This window comes from Cheilinus undulatus, linkage group 15 (assembly GCF_018320785.1).
Source record: "Cheilinus undulatus linkage group 15, ASM1832078v1, whole genome shotgun sequence".
NCBI lineage: Eukaryota > Metazoa > Chordata > Actinopteri > Labriformes > Labridae > Cheilinus > Cheilinus undulatus.
Window position 1 is genome coordinate 8,592,701 of NC_054879.1, and position 22,089 is coordinate 8,614,789.

General features: G+C 42.1%; 1 protein-coding gene across 1 annotated transcript; it reads right to left on the reverse strand.

Annotated features, from left to right (window-relative positions):
* On the reverse strand, positions 1-9,384 carry gjc4b (gap junction protein gamma 4b). The gene is made up of 3 exons (XM_041807650.1): positions 9,200-9,384; positions 1,503-2,679; positions 1-1,417 (listed from the first exon to the last, which is right to left on the reverse strand). The coding sequence occupies exons 2-3, from the start codon at positions 2,644-2,646 to the stop codon at positions 1,404-1,406; spliced, it is 1,158 nt and encodes a 385-aa protein (XP_041663584.1). The 5' UTR covers positions 2,647-2,679; positions 9,200-9,384; the 3' UTR covers positions 1-1,403.
* Between the last annotated feature and the right edge of the window lie 12,705 nt (positions 9,385-22,089).

Sequence of the window (22,089 nt, forward strand, 5' to 3'; positions counted from 1 at the left end):
GAACTTGTATTTGTTGATTTTTTATTGTAAAAACTAACCACAAAGTACTATCAATACAAAAAGTATAAAAAGTACAAAAGCATTGTTCAAAAATAACTTGAGATGACAATATTCGAGTTGGTTCTAATGGCACTGTGGGTATGATTCTGAATACAAAAGATGGCATCTTTGAAGAGCGCATTCAAGGCATTGATTTCACATTGAAATGATCTGATCATTTACAACTTAAGATTCTGGAGCGGTGATACCACTGATCCAAAAATCAGCACTTTCGGACACTGAACATGAACAGAATAATCCCTTATTCAACCAACAGAAGTGGAAATGAAAAGAGGAATGTAAGCTGGTCAAAAAGGATAAAGACCGTGATGTAGATTATTGGAAAAAGAAATGGAGTTGAACTTAAATTGTACTTTCAGAACAGGCCAGTCTGTGGATTTAATCTGGCTTCAGGGAGCTAAGACAGCAGTGAACGTCATTCCTTTCAAATAAAAAAAGCCACAGTGACAAGAGCCTCTTCTCAACAGCACAAAACTACTACAAAAATAAAGAACAGTATCAAATACACGTTTAAACAATACAATATCAAGAGTTACATGTTTTTCAAGCATTACCCAGGTTTGTTTAATCCTTTGGACAAAGGCACCCCAAGTGTGTTCCAGTTACCATCGAGGCACCCGGCTTGGGAATGTTGACTGGTGCAGTGCCAACATTTTTAAAACTTTAAAACAAAAAACATGTCACACACTCAGAAAAACCTTTGTATGAAAATCAACACCTCAAAAAGTCTTCATCAGCATGACAACAACTCCAGTACCTTCCGTTTATTAACGGTGCCCTGTCCATTCACTATGTTTGCATTACACTCATTCACTGATGCATCTCCTCACAAGATTCTTACAGTTTCAACACTTTTTTTTTTTTGCTCTACAACTGGCTTGGCCGTACCTTTACAAAATGCCATAGAAAAGAGTTCCAGTTTAGGTCTAAGGCAAACTTGAGATGCTCTCACTGCAAACTTCCAAAGAGGAAAAACTTGTAAAAATGACTAATAGTTCTAAGTCTCGTAATAAAAATATTTGTTTAAAAAAAAAAAAAAAAATAGGATAGCTGCCCTGAGGGAGAAGCAAACGTGAACCGTAACCGTTCTTGCTGCATTGACGGTAGTTTGTAAGCACTTTGGATCTTCAGACAGGCTTGGGTCTCAAGTATTGCTCCGCTGAGACGACCACTCTCCTCCTTCTGCTCTTTGCTCGACCACAGTTGATCATAACACTGGACGGCTTGGGTTGACTTCATTCACCTCAAGCTAGTTCACAAACACCCGCACACTCCCTTTGATTCCCTTTGTTCGCCTACTGCTCCTGATAAATCTTTAGTGTCGACTTGGCTGAGAGGAGAGCCTATGCACGCAGACCTGTAAACAGAGAGATGTCATTATTAGTTACATGTCATAATAATAGCAGGGGGATAATGAAAGCATGAGGTTATGAATGCCTCACCTTTGTCACATGTACTGCTCTGCTTCTCCTGGGCGAAGTTTAGTCTGTTCTGCTCCACTGCAGTACCGTTAGACTCTGGGCTACTGCTGCGTGACGGACTGCTCTCCTCATTCTGATAAGCCAAATCCAGATGCTGCTGGGCCAGTTTTAAATGTCTACGCAGCCTCTCCAGCTCCCGAGATGAAGCCTCATCACCAAACGACTCCCGCCCTGAGTCGCCAAGGTTGTCCCTGAAACCCATTTTTCCAGACGGGTCCTTCTTCAGCGCTGTGTGGTAGCCTGGAGGTGCTGAGGGCTGGCGGCAGATTGAGGACCTCTGGCTGGCCAAAGCTGGGTGACGAGGGGTGGGCGGCCTGGGCCGAGGCGCACAAAAGCAGTCCCTGATTCCACTGATGCCAAGGTGGAGGATCTCCAACACAGTGAAGAGCAGGCACAGGGCGCTGACAGCATACATGATGAGCAGGAAGATAGTTTTCTCTGTCGGACGTGAAACAAAGCAATCCACTGTGTGGGGGCAGGGGGAGCGTGTGCAGACGTATGATGGAACCACTTCCAGTCCATACAGGACGTACTGTCCGAACAGGAAGGAGGCCTCGAAGATCGCACGAGACAGCAGCTGGAAAACATAGACTTTCATCAAGCCATCACGCTTGATGCGACGCCGCCCGTCGTGCTTTTTGCTCGGCTTCTCTGCAACCTCCTTTTCTTTTTCTGGCTCAATTTCCTCCAGGATCATAGGATCCTCCTCTCCATTATCCTCTGCCTCTTCGTAATCCCGGTTGGCACCTCGGCTCACTATCGGCATCCTTTTCCTTCTAGGACGGTAGTCGTCATCATCCATCCGAGCTATTTTATGCATAGCAAAGCCAAGATACATGATGGTAGGAGTGGTGATCAAAATCACCTGAAACACCCAGAAGCGGATGTGTGACAGCGGTGCGAAAGCATCGTAGCACACGTTCTCACAACCAGGTTGCTGTGTGTTACACACAAATTTACTCTGTTCATCATAGTAGATGGATTCACCCCCGACTGCTGTCAACACGATGCGGAAGACGATGAGGAGCGTGAGCCAGATTTTGCCCACGAAGGTGGAGTGATTGGAGATCTCATCGAGCAGACGTGTGAGGAAGCTCCAGCTCATTTTGCCTTGTGATCTGGAGGGAACCTCTCAAATCTGTGTGGAGAAGGAAAAACATACAGATTAAGATGCAACCCATTTAGAGGTACCAGACAATAACATGTGGTTGTCATTGAAAACACTGCACTGTGGTGAAATACTCATTGTCAACATGAATCTTCCTGCTTTAGCTGACAACAAAAGTTATGACCACTTTGCTTTTTGCAGAGTCACATGTTTACATGGCCATCTGGATTCTCAGCGTCATTGCACCATTTAGCCACAAGATGGAGCTATAAGGACAGAGTTAGCATGCTCAGCCCTCCCCTCTGACTCTCAGTGCTCGGAGCAGGCATGTTAAGGTAAAGACCCCACCACCACCACCTAAATGTTAAGGAAAGCTGTCTTTCGCAGTCAAAAAAATTTTAATAATTCAGTCATAAGCCCTATGAAATAAGATCTGAAGACCTAAAATAAGACAAAGACCGAATAAACTATCCAATAGATGTGTTCTCATGATTTTTGGATATGTGTGAACCTAATTTCACATTCTTAGAGCAAACAAAGCCCTACAGACCCAAAGTTGGGAACCAATTCTACAGCCTGTATGCCAAGAAGGCCTTAAAAAGCTACAAACTAATCTGTTAAAACAAAAACATACAGCTTAAACGCTAGTTAAATCATTTTCTTCTACATATGAGTGCATGAGAAATGACACAAAAAAGGGAGGGGAAACTACCAGTGTCAGTGATCAGATGCAGGCAAGTTGATAAAATTGCAACCAAATGGCAGACAGCACCAGCTGAAGTCAAAGTAAGCTTAATCTGACTAAAATAGCCAAAAGGGGAAAAAACCTAATAAAGCAAAATAGGCAATGAAGAGCTGCTGTGGTTTCGCACCATCTGTGACCAACCTCAATAACTTCTGCTGAGTAATTACGCACCTCAGTAAAATACCAGGTGGGAGTAGGAGAAGATTATCCGATGGAAACCCGTGTTCTTAACTTGCAGGTCCCTGGATTTTCAATGATAGTTTCATAAACAGCCAACCTGTAAGCTTCTGTGACTCTTCACTGTCCTGCGGCTCTATTTGAGATTTGAAAGCAACCATAGGCGGGAGGAATGTCAAATCTGGAAATCTGACGGCAGTTGCTCTAATCAATTACGCTATTTGCTGCTCTTCCAGATCAAATTGAGCATGTATGAACAGGTACCAAGACGCCTGTTGGAAATCCTGGAATTCTCAGCCTATCTCGAGCAAAGGGTGGGACAAGAGTTCCCAAGGAAAACATTTTAATATCGTTTAACCTCCAAACAGTCCTGTTTGACCACTCTGATTCAAGCATGCAGGGGGATCAACACCCCTGCTGCAACACATTTTGCTCTTACTCATGCTCAAGGTTTGTTCAGATTAATAAAGTAGATCCCTGAGCACCAGAAATCACACTGAAGAACATTTGCTCCACCTTTTGTGGTTTATCAACTTGTTCTTAAAGTTCTCTTTAACAAAGCGAGTCAAATGATTGTTAATGAAGCAAAACTTTTACACTGCAGCTCAGCAGTAAATCTTCTGATCAGTTTGACTGAACACCAAGACGATGTGTAACATTTCATAAAAGCCCTGCTTTGACAAACATTTACTTATGATGCACCCAACATGCTCCAGGGCAGACCCTTTGTAAGAGGTGTTTATACTGGGCAACTCCTGAGGTGTGAATGGGAGAGCAGTATGAACAGGGGTACCAACACGTAACTTTTGGAGTTCTATTTAGACATAATTATCTTTAGATAAACAAGTATAGAATGAAGAACACATGTCTATTGTGCAGCAGTAACTTGTGCACAGAGAACCATCCAATCAGGTGAATGATTAGTTTTTGAAACAGTGACTTGACCAAGCAATGGGCTTTTCTATTGGACAGTTTGAAAACATGATTGATTATTAGTCTGATGGGACTACCGTAAGGGATGTGAATGATAGTTTTGAATTAATTTAAAAAAAAATCAGTTGTACTCATCAAATTCATGTTTGCATCTTTGTCATCTCAAATAGGGGAAAACAATCAACATTTTACATACTAGTAGCTTCTGCATCCTTAGGTGCCACCTGAACAAAATCATTAAGATTTTGAGGCAAGGTTTCAACATTAAAAAAATCAGCAAAAGGCCTTTACTTTTGCAGGGATCTGGTTCCAAAAAGAGAATGCATACTTAGAAAAGTTGGCGCCAATTCAACACATGCAAAATAAATCCCTAGACAGCAGCAAGCTCATCATTTCAAGCTATATCCTTCCATCACGAGTCAAATATACTTTATCTACATTCTTCCTTGTCAGGCTGCACACGGCACATAAGAAATGGAAGGAAAGAGCACACTTCACTGCTTGTAAATTGGGTTAACGGTTACTTTGGCCTCCAGCTACTGTCAGAACTGCAATTTATGTCAGTGAGTTTGTCAAACCCCAAGCTAAGAGACAGTTAATCAAACAAATCTAGATGCGAAGGTCACAGTCTGTAAATACTGAGAATCTGACAGCTCAATAATCAATTCGTCAGTTTTCAAGCATTGCAAAAGGCTGGATGTGTGCTGCTACTAAAAGTTGTTTCTTTCCTTGCTGGCAGTAGGGAAAAAGTCAGTGCAAATATGATATGTCACGAGGGATCCCCAGCTTGAAAACATCTGCAGAGGTTACACTTCATGACATTTACACTATGACAAAAATGGTTTTATATCTTTGTACATTGTCTACATAAAACTGGGTGTCCAAAAAGGTTGTAGTAATAATACAATAAAGGCATTACAGCATCATAGACTATAGAACTGAGTGATGTCAGCAAAGGGGCCTTTGAATAAAACCAACTGTGGCTGCCATATTGAAAGTACTATCTCAAATCAACTTAAAATCATCATTTACAGACAAAGCAGCAGAGCAAAGGTAAGTCATGACAGACAAATAGCTACATCAGAGTTATATCAGCTATGCTGCTAATGCTGCATAAATCAACACCACATTCAAACCAAGGCATGCATGTTACACAAAAATGAGTGTGTGCACATAAAGACCTAGTTTTTTCTTTTTTAATCAAGGTTTTTAAAAAAAAAACTGCACTGGCTTTATTTTAAAATCACAGAAGTTGCTGCTTACTTTACATGACATAAGTTGAGCAGCTGTTACAGCTCCCTTAGGATCTTCCGTTGGACGACTGTCCCCATACATGAGCTATGAAGGAAAATATATGGAATCCTGGCAACACTTGGTGGCGACATGCCTTGTTTTAGCCAACTGCTACTGGACCTCCAAGTTAACTAGGCAATTCACTGACATTTTTGGACAGGCCTCTTCACGCCATGCACTTTAGTTTTGGTACATATACAATGCACAGTACCCCCTAATTTATAATGATATCGAAAGGAAGATGACAATGGGGCTTCCCTTGTACCTGGCATTTAAGCTGTTTATAGGTCAATGTGTGGCACAGAGGCTGTGGAGCATGTGCAGAATGCCTAGTCCAGTTTGGGTCTGAGGTTTGCATACAACAGTACAATGATCTCCAAAAACATCATCTAGGTGTGGTAGTCAGACTTCAAGAGCTTTGATTTGGTATGATTCTGTTCAGATTAGGGACACAGTGACATCAGTTTAACATATTGGTTGACATTTGCCCTGTTGACAAACATCAGCCATATGCAAATTATGTATGTGTGAACATATTTTAGTCGCAACTCAGTTTTATTTGCTATGCCTACTCAAATATATACTGTAACCTGGAACATCTAGCTGCTGAAACAAATCATCACTAGTAACAGTACACCAAACAGCTGATTAAAGTAGATTTTACTGGGCTCCCTGACAAAGTGGCTAACATTAGCAGCTAGCTTCGCCAGCCTTTGTTCCTTTTTGCAGATAAATATTGTGATATATGGTCTATTTTCACTTCGGTCGAGTAATTTTTCATGAGTTTAACCCTGGACAGCCTACATACCACGCCAATACCATTTACTACTTACCGCGCTGTTCCTACCACATGCTAACCGCTAAGCTTCTCAATTTTACATCCAGGGAAGTGCCAGGGAAAGCTCAGACATGAAGGCAGCAGCCATTAACTGAAGCTACAGCGGCCTCTAGTGGCAGAAGGTTCATATCAATTTAAAAGTGTGGATTTCAAGCCCGGGTTTATAAAAAGATGATAGCCAATCAGTTTAACTGACTTGTAAATCTCTGGACAGCTAACCTGAGGCAGTCAAACGTTTAACTGCGTGTATCCCCAGACACAGCATCATGTCATATGACGGACCTCAAATGCCAACCCATACACACACCAGTACCAGTGTGTGACAGGTCAAATTCCTCACCAGCCAATGCTGGCACAGGTGTTTGATACCAGTAGAAAGAGCCCACCTGGGGCTCTGCTCCCTGACTTGCTTAAAAGGTAAAAAGACAGCAACACCTGGAGCGGAAAATGGCTCTAAATTTCTTCAGGGCTCTCAAACAGAGGTGCTACTTGGCAGCACAGATGTAACAAGCAGTTGTACTTGTACGAAAACACTCTGTCAGCTGTGCTCAGAATACAGCAGATTTGGCTGCCATTGCTGTTAGCTTGCTCACAGAAAATAATGCCCGTGCGTTTTGGGCTTTGCACCAGCAGGTGATGGGAAAAACACCACTTCCTGCAATCACCACAGTTTATTATAGTCATCGGTTATCAGCCCCAATTTTAATGATTGTTCGTCCGTTACTTAGACCAGGGGTTCCTTGAAGCCTATGACCCCCAAAGTAAAAACATCAGAAACCAGGGACCCCCCTTCATTCCTGGAGGTGGTTAAAGCCTATGATATTGCACAAAGCATCATGTACATTTCTCCTACATTTAAGTACAATCGCATATAAAAATATTTTTTGTTTTACACTGAATTCAATTCAACAATACTTTTAAACAAAATTTTCCACTTTTTGGAAAGCATTCCACGACCGCCCCTGGGTACCCAACCCACACTTTGGGAACCACTGGCTGACTACATATACAGTTATCTGCAAGTACAGTTCTTTTTATTGGTCTTATGTAATACTTTGACCTCTCCTGACCGAATGGAAACGTGCTGACCGAGGCGAGAACATGCTGCTAACTTTACTTTGCACACAGCCTCATCATTAGCATTTTAATCGCCTACATGCTTCTTCCAGGTCTGAGGGCACAAAGGTGTTAGAATCCACATTGTTAAGCCTAAAGTTCTGGTACTTAGATAATACCTCACCCATTTAGATTCATACATTATAGGCTAATATAGTCCCAAAATCAGTAAACTGTTATAAAAACCAGCTGACACTGAGTAGTTCAGGTACTGTCTTGTGATATGAGGTTGGTGTTTTGAAGCTGCTTGTGGACATGTTACAAAAAACATTAGGAACACTTTCTCTGCCCATTCTGTAGACCCAGTTCCCATAAAACACTTTAAAACTTGAGCCCATCTGCGGCACTTCACTGACAACAGCCTGTCTTTAAGTATGTGGAAAAGTTAAGCAGCATAGTTCCACCATACTGACCCAGGCCTGTATAACAGAGGGGCTTTTGTGGCCCTCACATCTGGGAGGCTACTTGTGGCTATCACTCCTTTATCCCAAAGCTCTGGAGCCAAGAGGCCCAGAGAGACTTGGAAGGAGAAGGTTAAAACAATCAGAAAATGAGTCACATTGAGGAGTGACTCCAACTTAACTGTTGATGGGAGACCAAAGAAATCCACCCTTCATATTGAGGGCGCAATACCCCTTTAAAAATGGACATACAAAGTTGGCTTCAATTGACAAATTCATTTTAAGGGACACTGGAGATGTGATATCTCAGTGCTATAACGGAAAACTTAACATAAGTCAAACTAATATACGATGCACGAGGCAGTAAGAAAATTCCTCCTCGTGCTTAACGGGACACGCCGTCACCACAGTGCTTCCCGTGCTCCCACAGCCTCAAATCAGTCTGTTACGCTAACGGAAATAAACCAGGCATGGTCTAGGATTTAAACATAGTTTTCAGATACACAATTAAAAAGCACATGCCGGGAAGGCTGATAGTTCTATGAGTGTTTTTGTTACAGACGGGTGGTGGCACAAGGAAAGGGAAAAAATAAGGCACAGGATCCTGACGCCATCCTCCATCACCAAAATCCAGACATAACACCCTGGATAAATCCAAAAAGGGAGAAAAAATCTTCTAATCAGCGGGAAAATAACTGCAGCTGGCTATTTTAACAAAAGAATTAGCTCCAATGCAGTGTAAATAAAAAAAAGCGACATAATTGGACCAATTTGCGTGTTAATTATCGCTAACTCCTTCCAGTCTGTGCGCGTAAACCGAAGTTAGCCTGTGAACAAAACATATCTGGCACATTCTGTTTAAAAATGCTCATTTAGACACCGGGATAATAACTGCCAAGGTTAGGGGGTTATTAACTTTCCCTCTGGAGGAAAGTTGCAGAAATGAGTTTAACAAAAACACCTTTGTTAGCAAAAGCTAAAATGCTATGTGTTGATGCTGCCGCGTCCGCGTAAACGTTAGCGCGGTTTGTTTGTGTGATTGCTTACCTTCAGCTGTGGGTTTTAGCTCCTCTGTTTTCTCCCAAGCGCTTCCTAAAGTTTCAGAGAGCTTTTCCTTCGTTTCCTCTTTATAAAAAGAAAGCGCCCCCGCTTTAAAATCAAGCCATCCAGTTTTTCTTGTCCAAAGAGGAGCTCCTTTCCTTCTCCAGTTGTGCGCTGTACTGCGGGGTGAGGACAAAGACTGACTCCCAAATCCCCCCCTTTTTCTCCTCCCCGTTTCAGCCGGGCACCCCACCCCCTGTCTGCGCAGAGTGGAGGAAAACCATCAACTGCCAGCATTCCTGATGCAATCCCTGCTTCGTCTTTCTGCTCCAACTTTACCCTGGACTCAGAATGGGAAAAAACTCAAGAGTCACAGCAATCTGTCACACCAGGAGGACTGAGAACTCCTTTATGTTAAGAAAAAAATGTAAAAATCTCGAAATTACGAAAAAACGTGCTTAGTATGTAAAATACACAACCTTTAAAATAACGAAAGATGTTTTTTCTGTTGTCAGCAACCTTCTAAGTGCTCATCCATTTCCATAGAAGTGGAAGGCAAAACGTGCAATATAAGGATTTATTTAAAATTCATCATAACCTCATGAGACCATGCGTGAATAATTGAGGACTTTGCATTTAGTCTTTTCAACACTCTGATAGATCTGCTTTTAAATAAAAAAAAAATGTCCAGAATTTCCATTGGAGTTTTAGTGATTTGCTTTTAATGTTGGGAGAATTTCCTATGGAAATTTCTGGAATTTTCATGGAAATTCTAGGGAATTTGTTTGTTTGAGGAATGATCTGTTATTTTTCAAGCATTTTCAAGGATATTTGGGGATATGTTGGTATAATTTGGAGAGTTTGATTGGAAGTTTTGGAGAACATTTGCTTTACAATTTATTGGCATTTTCATGGGTTATTGGGGATTATTAATGTTCGGGGAACATGTGTGATTTTTTAGGGGTATTTTCATGGAAATTTGGGACATTTATTTGTAATCCATCTGAATGTTGATCAGGAATGAGGGTGGGATATCATTTAAACGTTTTGGTATGAGTGTTTTGGGGAAATTTGATAAGATTTTTTTGTGTTTTCATGGAAATGTTGGAAATTTATTGGGAATTTTTTTAATTTGATGGGGAATTGCATGGCTTAGCTTTGAAGTTTTCATGGATATTAAGTAGAATTTATTTGGTATTTCTGTGGAAATTTGGCAAATTTAATTCTGATTTTTTTTTATTTTTACTGAATTTTTGGGGGAGAGGGCCACTGAAATTTTCAAGACATTTTCATGGAGATTAAAGGGAGTTTGTTTGAAATATTTTGTGAGTTTGCTTTGAAATTTTAAGGTATTTTCATGGAAATTTATATATAACCGTTTGAGAATTTGATCGGGATTTTTTGGGGGGGGGCGCGTCCTTTAAAAATTCAAGAATTTCATGGAAATTTTAAGGAATGTGAATGCAATTTTGGGGGACATCTGCTTTGAAATTTCAAGCTATGAAAATGAAATCTGGAAATTTATTTGAACATGTCTGGGAGTTGGGGGAGGGGGGTAAATACACTTGTCTTGAGGTTTTGTAAAAGGGGTTGTATTACTCCAGCTTGTCCTAACAGGGCGTCGTGTTACAACCTGCGTGTGACTCATGTCTCTGCCTTGCTCGGAGCAGCAGGTGGAGATACAAACAGTCAAACAAGACTTTGTGTGGTCTTGTCTGGCAGCCGTCTTATCAGCATCTAACCTTTGTTTCTGCCGGGGATGTGGAACAACATACCCTGCTACTGAGCGCCCCTCTTCCTGCTGATGCAGATGTTCGGAAGTTGTTGCCATCATGGGGCCCCTTCCTCCATGTCACACTTTCCTTTGGCAAAGGCTGCACGTGCTTGTCCTCACAACCCCCTTACAATCTCTTTGAGGTACATCCTGCACTTAATGTTATTCATTACAAGCACATGAAGTGGGGTTAACTCCACTTTTAGGCAGGATTTATTAGGACCTGAAGGGTTGGAGCAGTGGTGCCATAAATTCCAAAAGTCAGGAGTTTACTCAGCACCATCTGAGCTAAAATAGTGGCAACTGTACCTCCTACTGAATGATATCAGCCACATAGTCAATCATGGCTGATATCTCCTTAAAGCAGTTAAATTTCCAGTAGCCTTACTCTGCACTTTCCTAAAAGAGGTGACTCAAATGAGAAATGTTCCAGATTAAATGTTTCAGGCATCCAGTCAGCAGCAGTCTCCTGAGGTAGTCACCCAGATTGAATGATTGCATTGTTTTGCACTGATCTCCTGAAATGCCAGTCTTCGGGAACACTCAGAAAAGCTGCTAAATAGCATGTTGTGAGCAAGCTAAACAGATCTCGAGCTGCTGGGCTTTGTCTCATCTTTTCGATAACAAGTTGCCACTGTAAAAAACGCACTGCAGGCAGCAGTTATTGTTTAATATCTGCAGAAAACAGGAGGTCAGTGGAGGAATGCAAAGCCCTTCCCCCTTCTCAGGGAGCAGCAGAGCTCTATTGTGAACCACAGGCATGCTTTTATTCATAGGGAGTATTGTGGGGTGCTCATGGTAAACCACAGCCCAAATGACAGAGGGAGATAATCTGGAGAATAGAAAAAAGCCATGCCTCATGGTTCCTCCAGACCATGAGCAGCAGTTAGCTGTCTTGTTACTAAAACTAAAATATTGTTTGTATTAGAACAAAACATCTGCAGATTCTCTTGACAATAAAATTGAAAGTCCAAGCATGTAGTTTTAAATTGCAATAGTAAAATGCAGACTTAATGATCACGCTTAATGCAAGTATTTAAGCAAACCACAAAAATAGCCACATTTAAGTGCAACAACAGTGTTTCCATTGTTAATGTACTCGAAAAGCCTCTTAACCCAAGCTTGTTTCCCACTTCCTTTCTTTTTAAGGACCATTGTGTAATCAATACCACATGGAGTTATTTTCAGAGCATTACACATAAAAGGACATACTTAGCTGTGCTTAAATGGCCTTTTTCTTTGGTATTACATTTTTGACAACTGTATGTTTCAGATGTCAGCTCAGACAACTTTATTTAGTCCAGAAGGGCAAGTTAGTTTCAGCATCTACTAAGTCTTATTGAAGGAAATCAAAGCACTCCAAGGAAACAGTCACAGCAGTATCTGGACAATCAGATTCACATGTCTTTGACACTAAACCACCAGATGTACAGATCAACAATGAAGTATTAAAAATATATCTTTCAAAATGAATCAAAAAATGCTGGTAACATAAATGAACTTTAAGGTTTGCCCAGGTGTGCAGTGACCATATATCAAAAACAGCTGGGTAGACTAGCAGCCTCAGTCAAATCTAGTTCATAATCTTCATTTTTCATGAAAAGTCTGCTCTCTTTTCAGTGCATTACAAACAGCACAAACAGGGCTTTCAGATGCAGTGTGCAAGCTTGCTGCAGGGCTTTGGTCAAGACTCGTATTGTGCGCACATGCAAGTTGTGTCCTTCGTTGGTGCAAGCTAATCCTGGCACGCCAGATAGGCTGTTTCGTATATTTATTGCATGGATATATTTCACACATCTGGGAAAGCTCCCATAGAAAGCGTTTGGGAAGGGCAAGATTCTTCAAAAAAATTTTGGAAGGTGATTGGAGGAACGTACTGTCTGTCACAGTCATGAATGACAGGACAGAATGACATACACATGTGCTACTCTTGAGCTTACAGGCTACTGCTGCCATGGATTGTTGATGGCGGAGCTCCTTAGGTCGGGAGGTGTGCAAAAATATCTCCGCTGCCAAGTCGTTACTTGACAACCAACCATTGGATACACCAGTAAACCTCACCTGTAACGATCACAGACTCCTGCAGAGGCAGGTTGGTATGGGGATGAAAACTTATTTCACATCATGAAAAGCTTTTAAGTGTTTTCTTTTTATTTATTCTTTATTTCATAAATAAATATGGTCAAGCTCTGGTAAAACTGACACTATGCTTGAGCTACACCCAAGGTAATCACTGCACTGAGGCAGCCATTGCATACAGCTTTGAACACAACACAAAGATGTATTTGCCTGATGACAGACATGGACAGAGGTAATTAGTATTGTGTTACATTTACTCCGTTACATGTATTTGAGTTCATTTTTAAAAAATCCTACTTTGAAAGTAGTTATTGAGCAAAGTACTCTTTGCTCCTACTCTGTTACATTTGTGATTAAAAAAGGATACTTCTACTCCGTTACATTGTGCATGCACTGGTCGCTACTTTTACTTGTCTATAATTTATTTTCATTAACAATTTTTTTACATTCAGCTGAGCTCTCACAGCAGTGTGAGGTAAAATCCTCAGCACCACAGAGTAAACAGAGGAGGGACCCCTCCCCCTTCACTATCAACAGTTGGAGATAATGGCTGAAGTTGTAATACCTGCGTCTCCTTCAGAGGAGCATGTTCATCCCTGGCCCAACATCAAGGCTCTTTGCCTTTCAAACGACAAGGAACAACAGCCACATAATGCACTGCCTACTGTGTCTACCCAAAACGATGGAGATCTCAAGCTCCAAAAACAGCACGTCAAATCTTAGAAAGCACGCTATGGTAAGTAAGCTAAACAAGCTAACGACTGCACTGCTAGTTAGCTAAACGTGTAAGTTCAAATCCCCGGTTTAAATTGCAGACTGCAAAGAAACAGTTGTGTCAGTGATAAATGACGTCACGTGTCCAACCACCTCTGCAACTCTCCCAAAAATGTGATTTTACACAGCATTATTTAACGTTAAATCATAGGTGTTACAAGTGTTACAAGTGTTACAATGTCATTTAGCAGACGCTTTTCTCCAAAGCGACGTACATTTGAGAGCAAGAACAACACAAGCAATGATCTAGACAAGAAGAAACAACATCAGTAAGTGCCATCAAGTGCTTCAGGTTCAATTGGACGCAAGTGCTGCCGTGTAGAGTTTAAGGCAGAGTACCTAAAATATACGTTGTTTATGTAGTTTTTTTTTTTTTTTTTTTGTTTTTTTTTGTTTTTTTTTGTTTTTAGACAGCAACAATGAATCAAGGAAAATGTGGGATCACTAATTGCCATTCATTAGGCTTCACAACAACTATTTACCAAGTACCAAGTGCTGGATCATTCCCAAAGAGCTGGGCAAAGAAATCCCAGAAGTAGAGCAGGACAGTGCGAGCTAACTATAGTTGGGAAACTCATTCAACCACTGGGGACAGCAGTGGAGAATAGTCTGGCTGAGACTCAATCTACTACTGGGGACAACAGTAGAGAATTGCCTAGCTAAGTGCAAAGTGTTCTCTGAAGAGCTGGGTCTTTAGCCTTCTCTTGAAAGTAGACAGGGAGTCTGTAGATCGAATGTAGTTGGGTAATTCATTCCACCATTTAGGGACAACAGAGGAGAAGAGTCGAGCTAGTGAGTTAGGAGCATGATGTGCTGGAAGTACCAGGCGCCTTTCGCTGGCTGAGCGTAGTGGGCGAGAAGGGGTGTAGACCTGGATGAGGGACTCCAGGTAAACAGGAGCAGTTTTAGTTACTGCTTTGTAAGCAATGATTAGAGTTTTGAATTTAATGCGAGCTGCAACTGGAAGCCAGTGTAGAGAGATTAAAAGAGGCGTGACATGAGCTCTCTTGGGTTGGTTGAAGACCAGGCGTGCTGCTGCGTTCTGGATCAACTGCATAGGTATAACTGTGCATGCAGGTAGGCCTGCCAGTAATGAGTTACAGTAGTCAATAAGTGATATTATAAGAGCCTGTACTAGGAGTTGTGTAGCATGCTCTGTCAAGTAGGGTCTGATCCTCTTGATGTTGTAGAGGCGAAACGGCAGGACCGAGCAATCGAGGCCACATGGAGCTTGAAGGTTAGCTGGTCATCAATCATGACACCCAGATTCCGGGCTGACTTAGTGGGCAAGAGATTATTTGATCCAAGCTGGATACTGATCTGCGGTTCAATAGTGGGACTGGCTGGGATGATAATGAGCTCAGTTTTGGGCAGGTTGAGCTGAAGGTGACGTTCCCTCATCCATTTAGAAATATCAGCAAGGCAGGATGAGATCCGAGCTGAGACAGTTGTGTCATCTGGTGGAAAGGACAGGAATAGCTGTGTGTCGTCTGCATAGCAGTGATAAGAAAAGCCATGGGAGCGGATGATTGCACCAAGTGAGGTGGTGTATATTGAGAAAAGTAGGGGACCAAGCACAGACCCTTGAGGCACCCCTGTTGATAAGCCATGCAGTTTAGACACTCCTCCCTTCCATGATACTCTAAAAGATCTCCTGTGAGGTAGGACTTAAACCACTGTAGGGCAGATCCTGAGATACAAAGTGAAGAGAGTGTGGAGAGGAGGATTTGGTGGTTTACTGTGTCAAAGGCAGCAGACAGATCCAGCAGTAAGAGAACTGAGGACTGCCCAGCTGCTCTGGCCAAGCCAGTGATTCCGTTACCGACAAAGTGCAGTTTCAGTAGAGTGGCCCCGCCTAAAGCCAGACTGATTCTGATCAAGTAGATCATTGTTCTGCAAGTGTTCTGAGAGCTGGTTGAAGACTGTGCGCTCCAGTATTTTTGATAGGAATGGGAGAAGTGAGACCGGCCTGTAATTTTCAACCAGGGCTGGGTTGAGAGTGGGTTTTTGAGCAGTGGTGTAACCCGCTTGCTTGAAAGCAGCTGGGAAAACACCTGTGGACAGAGAGGAGTTAATGATACAACTCACAGCAGGGCTGATTGTGGGCTCAATCGCCTGCAAGAGATGTGATGGTATCGGATCGAGGGGACAGGTTGTGGGCTTAGAGTCAAGCAGAAGCCTGGTGACCTCGCTCTCACTTAGTGGAGAGAATGAGCTAAGTGATGCATCACTAGCTGGTGGCAGAAAACTGAGTTGGACAGGCTCAGAGAATTGGTTGCCAATGGCAGAAACCTTGTCAGTGAAGTAGGAGGCGAACATGTCTGGAGTCAACATACTGGAGGGTTGTGGGTTTGAAGGAGAGAGGAGCGAGTTAAAAGCAGAGAAGAGTTTGCGTGCATCAGTGGCAGCACAGATCTTTGATTGATAGAACGCCTTCTTAGCAGATTTTAGAGCAGAGGTAAAACAGGACAGTTTTTGCTGATAAGCACTCAAGTCAGTGGTTTGTTTGGATTTACGCCATTTTCTCTCTGCCGCTCTGAGCCCTGCCCTTTGGGTTCTGATGACCTCAGTGAGCCAGGGACAAGGTGGAGTATTACGAATAGGCTTAGACACCAGAGGGCAGAGTTTGTCCAGAGAGGAGGTCAGTGAGGAGCAGAATGTGTCTGTGGCCTCGTTAACAGTGAGTGTGAAGGACTCGTTACATGAGGCTAGTGCAGCTGAGACCTCGTCAGACAGCTGTGTTGGGTCAAGTGACTGAAGGTTTCTGCGGTATGATCTTAACTGAGTAGTAGATTGTTGAAGTTCAGGTAAGCCAAGTGAGAACTGAATGAAGTAGTGGTCAGAGAGGTGAAGTGGTGTTACACTCAAATTAGCCGTGGAGCAATTGCGAGTTAGAATCAAATCCAGTGTATTACCAGCCTTGTGTGTAGGAGGCGTTTGAACCAGTTTCAAGTCAAAGGAGGACAGTAGTGAAATAAAATCAGTAGCCTGGGCTCTATCCAAGTGGATGTTCATGTCACCCATGACAACCAATGGTGTGCCATCATCAGGGATGTCTGAGAGTAACATGTCCAGTTCCACAATAAAGTTGTCCAGGTGACCCCAGGTGGGCGGTATACCACAACCATGTAAGCCTTTATTGGGGCAGTGACCTGTACTGCATGATATTCAAATGAGGTGTTATTGTCCAAGGGTTTGAACTGGCTGAAGTTCCAGCTATGAGAGAGAATAATGCCTGTGCCACCTCCTCGGCCAGAAGAGCGAGGTGTATGAGAGAACACTGCATCAACTGATAGAGCAGTTGGTGTTACAGTGTTCTCAGGACGGACCCAAGTTTCTGTCAGGGCTAGGACCTGAATGTTAGACAGTTTAGTGAGGGAATTGATGAATTCTGCTTTGTTAACTGCAGACTGGCAGTTCCAGAGGCCAACTGTGATAAAAGGTTGTGGAAAAGAGGCATTCTGCAAAGTGGATAGATTATGCAGGTTTCGTTTTCTGTAACTATTGTGCTTCTTTCTGTTCCCATATATGACTTGTATTTTTTGGTTGCACATGTTGCGTTAGACTGCTGGGGTGCGTTAGACTGTTATGAGGCAGTGCTGCCTGTCGGTGGCCTTGCTCGGTGGACTCGCACAGGTAGACTCGCTGGTCTTTACCCAATGTGGTCTTGTGGTCACACAATTGGGCTTCCACAAGGGCTGACGCTTACGCTGACGCTTCAGCGCAGTCTGTGTACTTATATAGAGAGATATGCCACAGATGTGCACAATTGAGTTGATTGTGCACAGCCGCTAACCGCCCCAGCTGGCAAATTTAGATTCAAACTCTCTTAAAGCTTGGACTACAGTGAAACTCCGCCCCGGCAGTTTACACTTTTAGCAATCAATAGAGGGAGCCACACGCGTCAACTGCCTCACCTATTGTTGCAGAGAGAGTGAAACTAACACGTTCAGCCTAAGCAAAACTGCCAACAACCTACTTCCAACTGAAACAACCAAAAGCAGATTCCTCTTACCAAGTAGCTTCTCCCTTCCTATCTCAAAGATCAGAGCTTGTTCTGCTGGCAAATTTAGATTCAAACTCTCTTAAAGCTTGGACTACAGTGAAACTCCGCCCCGGCAGTTTACACTTTTAGCAATCAATAGAGGGAGCCACACGCGTCAACTGCCTCACCTATTGTTGCAGAGAGAGTGAAACTAACACGTTCAGCCTAAGCAAAAACTGCCAACAACCTACTTCCAACTGAAACAACCAAAAGCAGATTCCTCTTACCAAGTAGCTTCTCCCTTCCTATCTCAAAGATCAGAGCTTGTTCTGGGTGGGGTTGAGTTGTACTTCAAGGCAACAGCAGTTGCGGCTTTTCCACTGCAACTTTTGGTTGCGCCGATCCAAACTGAGCCATGCTCATTTACTTTCCCCATCACCAGTTTGGCCGCGCTGGGCTACACCAAGAATAGTCCTGCTCTGGAGCAGGGCCCAAGCATGCCACAGTGAGGCCACAGCAGTGCGCCATAATTCGGGGACACCCCACAGACGTGTTTAAGTAGCAACTACTAAGATTTGAAATACCCGCCAGATTAGAATAAACTTTGAAGTAGAAACCAAACATTGCCTCATCTTCTTCAAGCAGAACAAAACAATGTTTACTGAAGCGCAGCTATTTAACATCATCGATCCAAAACGCTGCATCATCAGCTCTAGACACACCCTCACACAGGTAGATTGGTTGTCGCGGTAAAGCAAACCTCCTGCTGTGCTGGGCTGCCATGCAGAGTCAAACCAAGTAGAGCCAAGGTGCTCAATGTAATGGAAAAGCTCCAAAAGGCTGCCTCCAGCGTATCAATTAGCTTGGATGTAGCTACTCAACGGCCACTTCATTAGGTACGCCTTGCTACTAATGGGTTGGACCCCCTTTTGCCTTCAGAACTTCCTTGATTCTTCACGGTATAGTTTCAACAAGACGTTGGAAACATTCCTCAGAGATTTTGGTTCATATCTTGCTCTAAGCTCTTGAAAGTGGAACACCGCCAAGATGACCTTCTCCTCCATCTTCTTTGTTGTGATCTGTTCTTCCCTCATACTAGATATGCCAAGTTGTCAGAGTGCCTTTCCCAAGTTGAGTTTTTCAGTGTTCCATGCAGCATGCATGGGCAATATTCATTTCCTTGCACTGCACTGAGCTCTGCATGGCTTAGAAACCACACCAAATAGACATTGAATGGGTTTAACAGCACTGCACAGAAAACCCTGCATCCTGTCAGCAGGCCTGCCCACAGAACTTAGTTGGCCCCTGAAAAGCTCAGTAAATGGGCCTGCCCCAGTTTTAATTTATTGATATCAATATATGTGTTGGATCAGAAGCAACACTACTGGCATTCTTTCTAGCAGTTACCTCATTTAAAAAGTGTGTCAAGCTTTTACTGGGCTCATAAGGTTATAATATTTAACTGCACTTATTCCTAACTCCGTTCTTCCACTTTTTAACCCTTTTCACCAGTTTTTTTTCATCCACTTTTAAGGCACTTGTTGCCCATCTCTGCATCTGTTGAGCCATTTTCATACGATGAACTAATTTTTGCACTATTCTACCATATTTTTAGATTTTATTTTTGTCCCTTTCACCACTTTTCTGACCAGTTTCACCTCTTGTACTTCCTTTAACAGATTTTTGCCTGTTTTAACCTCTTATAGCTGCTTTTGACCAATGTCTTTTTATCTTTGAGTCAAATTTTCGCAACTTTTTAGGCCCTTTTCAACAACTTTTCTTCACATTTTGCCTCTTTTAAGCCATTTTATCTGGAATCCAGATGTTTGTGCACATTATAGCTTAGTTATGAAGTCTGACTTTACTTTCCAAATGGTTTAGTTCAATGTTTCCATCCACATTGTTAACATTACCTACAACATTAATTCTTTTATGAGAAAGAGACTTACATTTTTATAAAGGTTATATCGTACTATTGCATAAAAGATAATTAAAAAAAATTGTTTGTAGATTTGATAAGAGTGGTTATTATTCAGGTTAAAAAAAATACAGAAATCACAGTTTCATTTTAAAGTGGACCATGATTTTGGGCCCCAAGTTTGGCTGGCCCCAGAAAGTTCTGCCCTTATCCCATCTTATGAGCCGCCTTACCAATCAGTGAGCGTGATAGCGTGCATCTCTGTGATCTGCCGAATGAAAACTGAGACTGAGCCTTTTCACACAATCCCAAAACTAACAAAAATTTCCTGAATTTTCTAGGATTAATGGTATGTGTGAACACAAACTTTGACGCAGTGACTTTATCCATATTCTTTTCTCTCAGCTAACCCTCTGCTAAAGTTTCAGAAGAAGTCAGGTGGATGTGATGAAGCAGAAGGTAACATTCAGGACTGTTAACCATGAGCAGTGTTGATGTTTATACTCACTGACAGCTGCACAACTTGTTTGATCATGTGAAAGTGATGAAACGGCTTCACTTCTTCTGCTTGCCAGTAAGTTCTTTTCCACACACATAGTGATACTGTGGGTATGTTTATTTACACGTAGCTCTGATATAAAGCAGGAAAAATGCCATTATTGCATTATTATGTGTTGTTTCATCTGTTATGTAAATATTACACCGAATTTTCCTGAGAATTCACTCCTGTCCAAAGGGGTGTGACTTAACCTGACACGCCAGATAGATGTGTTTCACACATCCATCTGGGAAACCTTCAATACTAAGTGTTTGGGAAAAGGCAGATGTAAGAAAAAAAAACTCAGAGTGTGATTAGATGAGCGTTCTGTCTGTCACATCTTAACGTCCCAATCAGAGCAACAACACATGAGATGTAGCTGCAATCGAGGTGCACATGCGCAGCTACCGATGAATAACGCAAACCATGATGACTGTAGACATGTCAGTACTCGACTTTTGTCATTTTTGAAAAGAAAAAAACTCACTGTTCTTTGTTCTTCTTTAAACGAAGAAATGTCAACAAGTTCTAATAAAACTGACGCTTGAGCAGCATCCACGCTACGCTCCTCCGCCATAATTGCACCAGCCTCTTGTTTCTGTTTGCTTACGTCACGACTCTGCTGCGCCTGAAAGTACTGCCCCTCGTCGCTGACTTGTCCTGTAACTTTTTAATCGAGCCCGAACAGTTCAGACGGGAGCTTTGCAAGATGGATTCGCCAGTGAGGAAACAAGAAAACGGGTGTACCCATCTGCTTTGCAAGGTTAGGTATGAGTCACACCTCTGAAAATATACTGAATTTTTTTTTTCACCACAACCTCATCAGGATCATTTCCAGACAGTCACCTTGTAGAACTGGATGAACTGAAATTTGAAAGCAGCAATATTAAGAAAAATCCAGGGCTAGGAAGTAAAGAGGTAATTTTGTTCATATCACCCTTTGGTGAACAGTGTGATCTCATGGTGCTTAGAGTTAACCTTGCAAAGCGGATGGACACGTCCCTTTCCTTGTTACATATAACAGGCATTAAGGCCCAAAGGAGACAACAGATGTACATGTTAATACAGACAGGATTTAAGCACATGAATTCAAAGCTCATGAACAAGAAACTTTCAGGGATTTGCTCCAAGGAATTGTTTTGATGGTACATTATCATGGATTAAGGAAGTATTTGAATTATTATGACAACAAAAAGACATGAAAAACAATGTGCAGTACTGTCCTTGTTGTAGACAGAATTATTCTGCAGTTAATCACTTCCTGCAGTTTTCTGCATTGCCATCATCCTGTGGAACTATTTGAAAATGAAGATGAAAAACGAGACAGAACATTGTCGTATAAAAAGAGGCTGAACTTCTACTTATGTAAATAAGATGCAGGCTTCTGCTTCATCTACCTCGAAGTTGTACATACTACTGGGAATTTTGCTGTACATGTAAGTGTATATTTTTGACAAGTATATAAAAATGGCTGAGGTGAAATGAATGCCCAAACAATTAAAAACATCTGAATCTTCCATCCAGATTTAAGTCTTTGTATGAAGTGGATTAATTCACTAACAGCTTTGCAGCGTTCATGTGTTTGGTGTGTAACTGCTGATGTATGACGTCCAGTCTGTCTTAAATCTACTTGCTTAAGTGTTGTGTGATTACCCAATGGACAAAAGCAACATTCTTCTCCATGGTGTTTCTGGGTGGGCATTTAAAAACATGAACACCACTTTATGACTTATTTTCATTGGTGTGAAAATAGTCATGAACATCTTGTTTATTGCTGCTCTCATTGTCTTCCTCCATCATACTTTTATTCTCACTTCTACCATAAAAA

What these genes read in the sequence shown, in the direction of transcription:
- gjc4b (XM_041807650.1), bottom strand. Translation starts at nt 2,646, where the DNA reads ATGAGCTGGAGCTTCCTCACACGTCTGCTCGATGAGATCTCCAATCAC.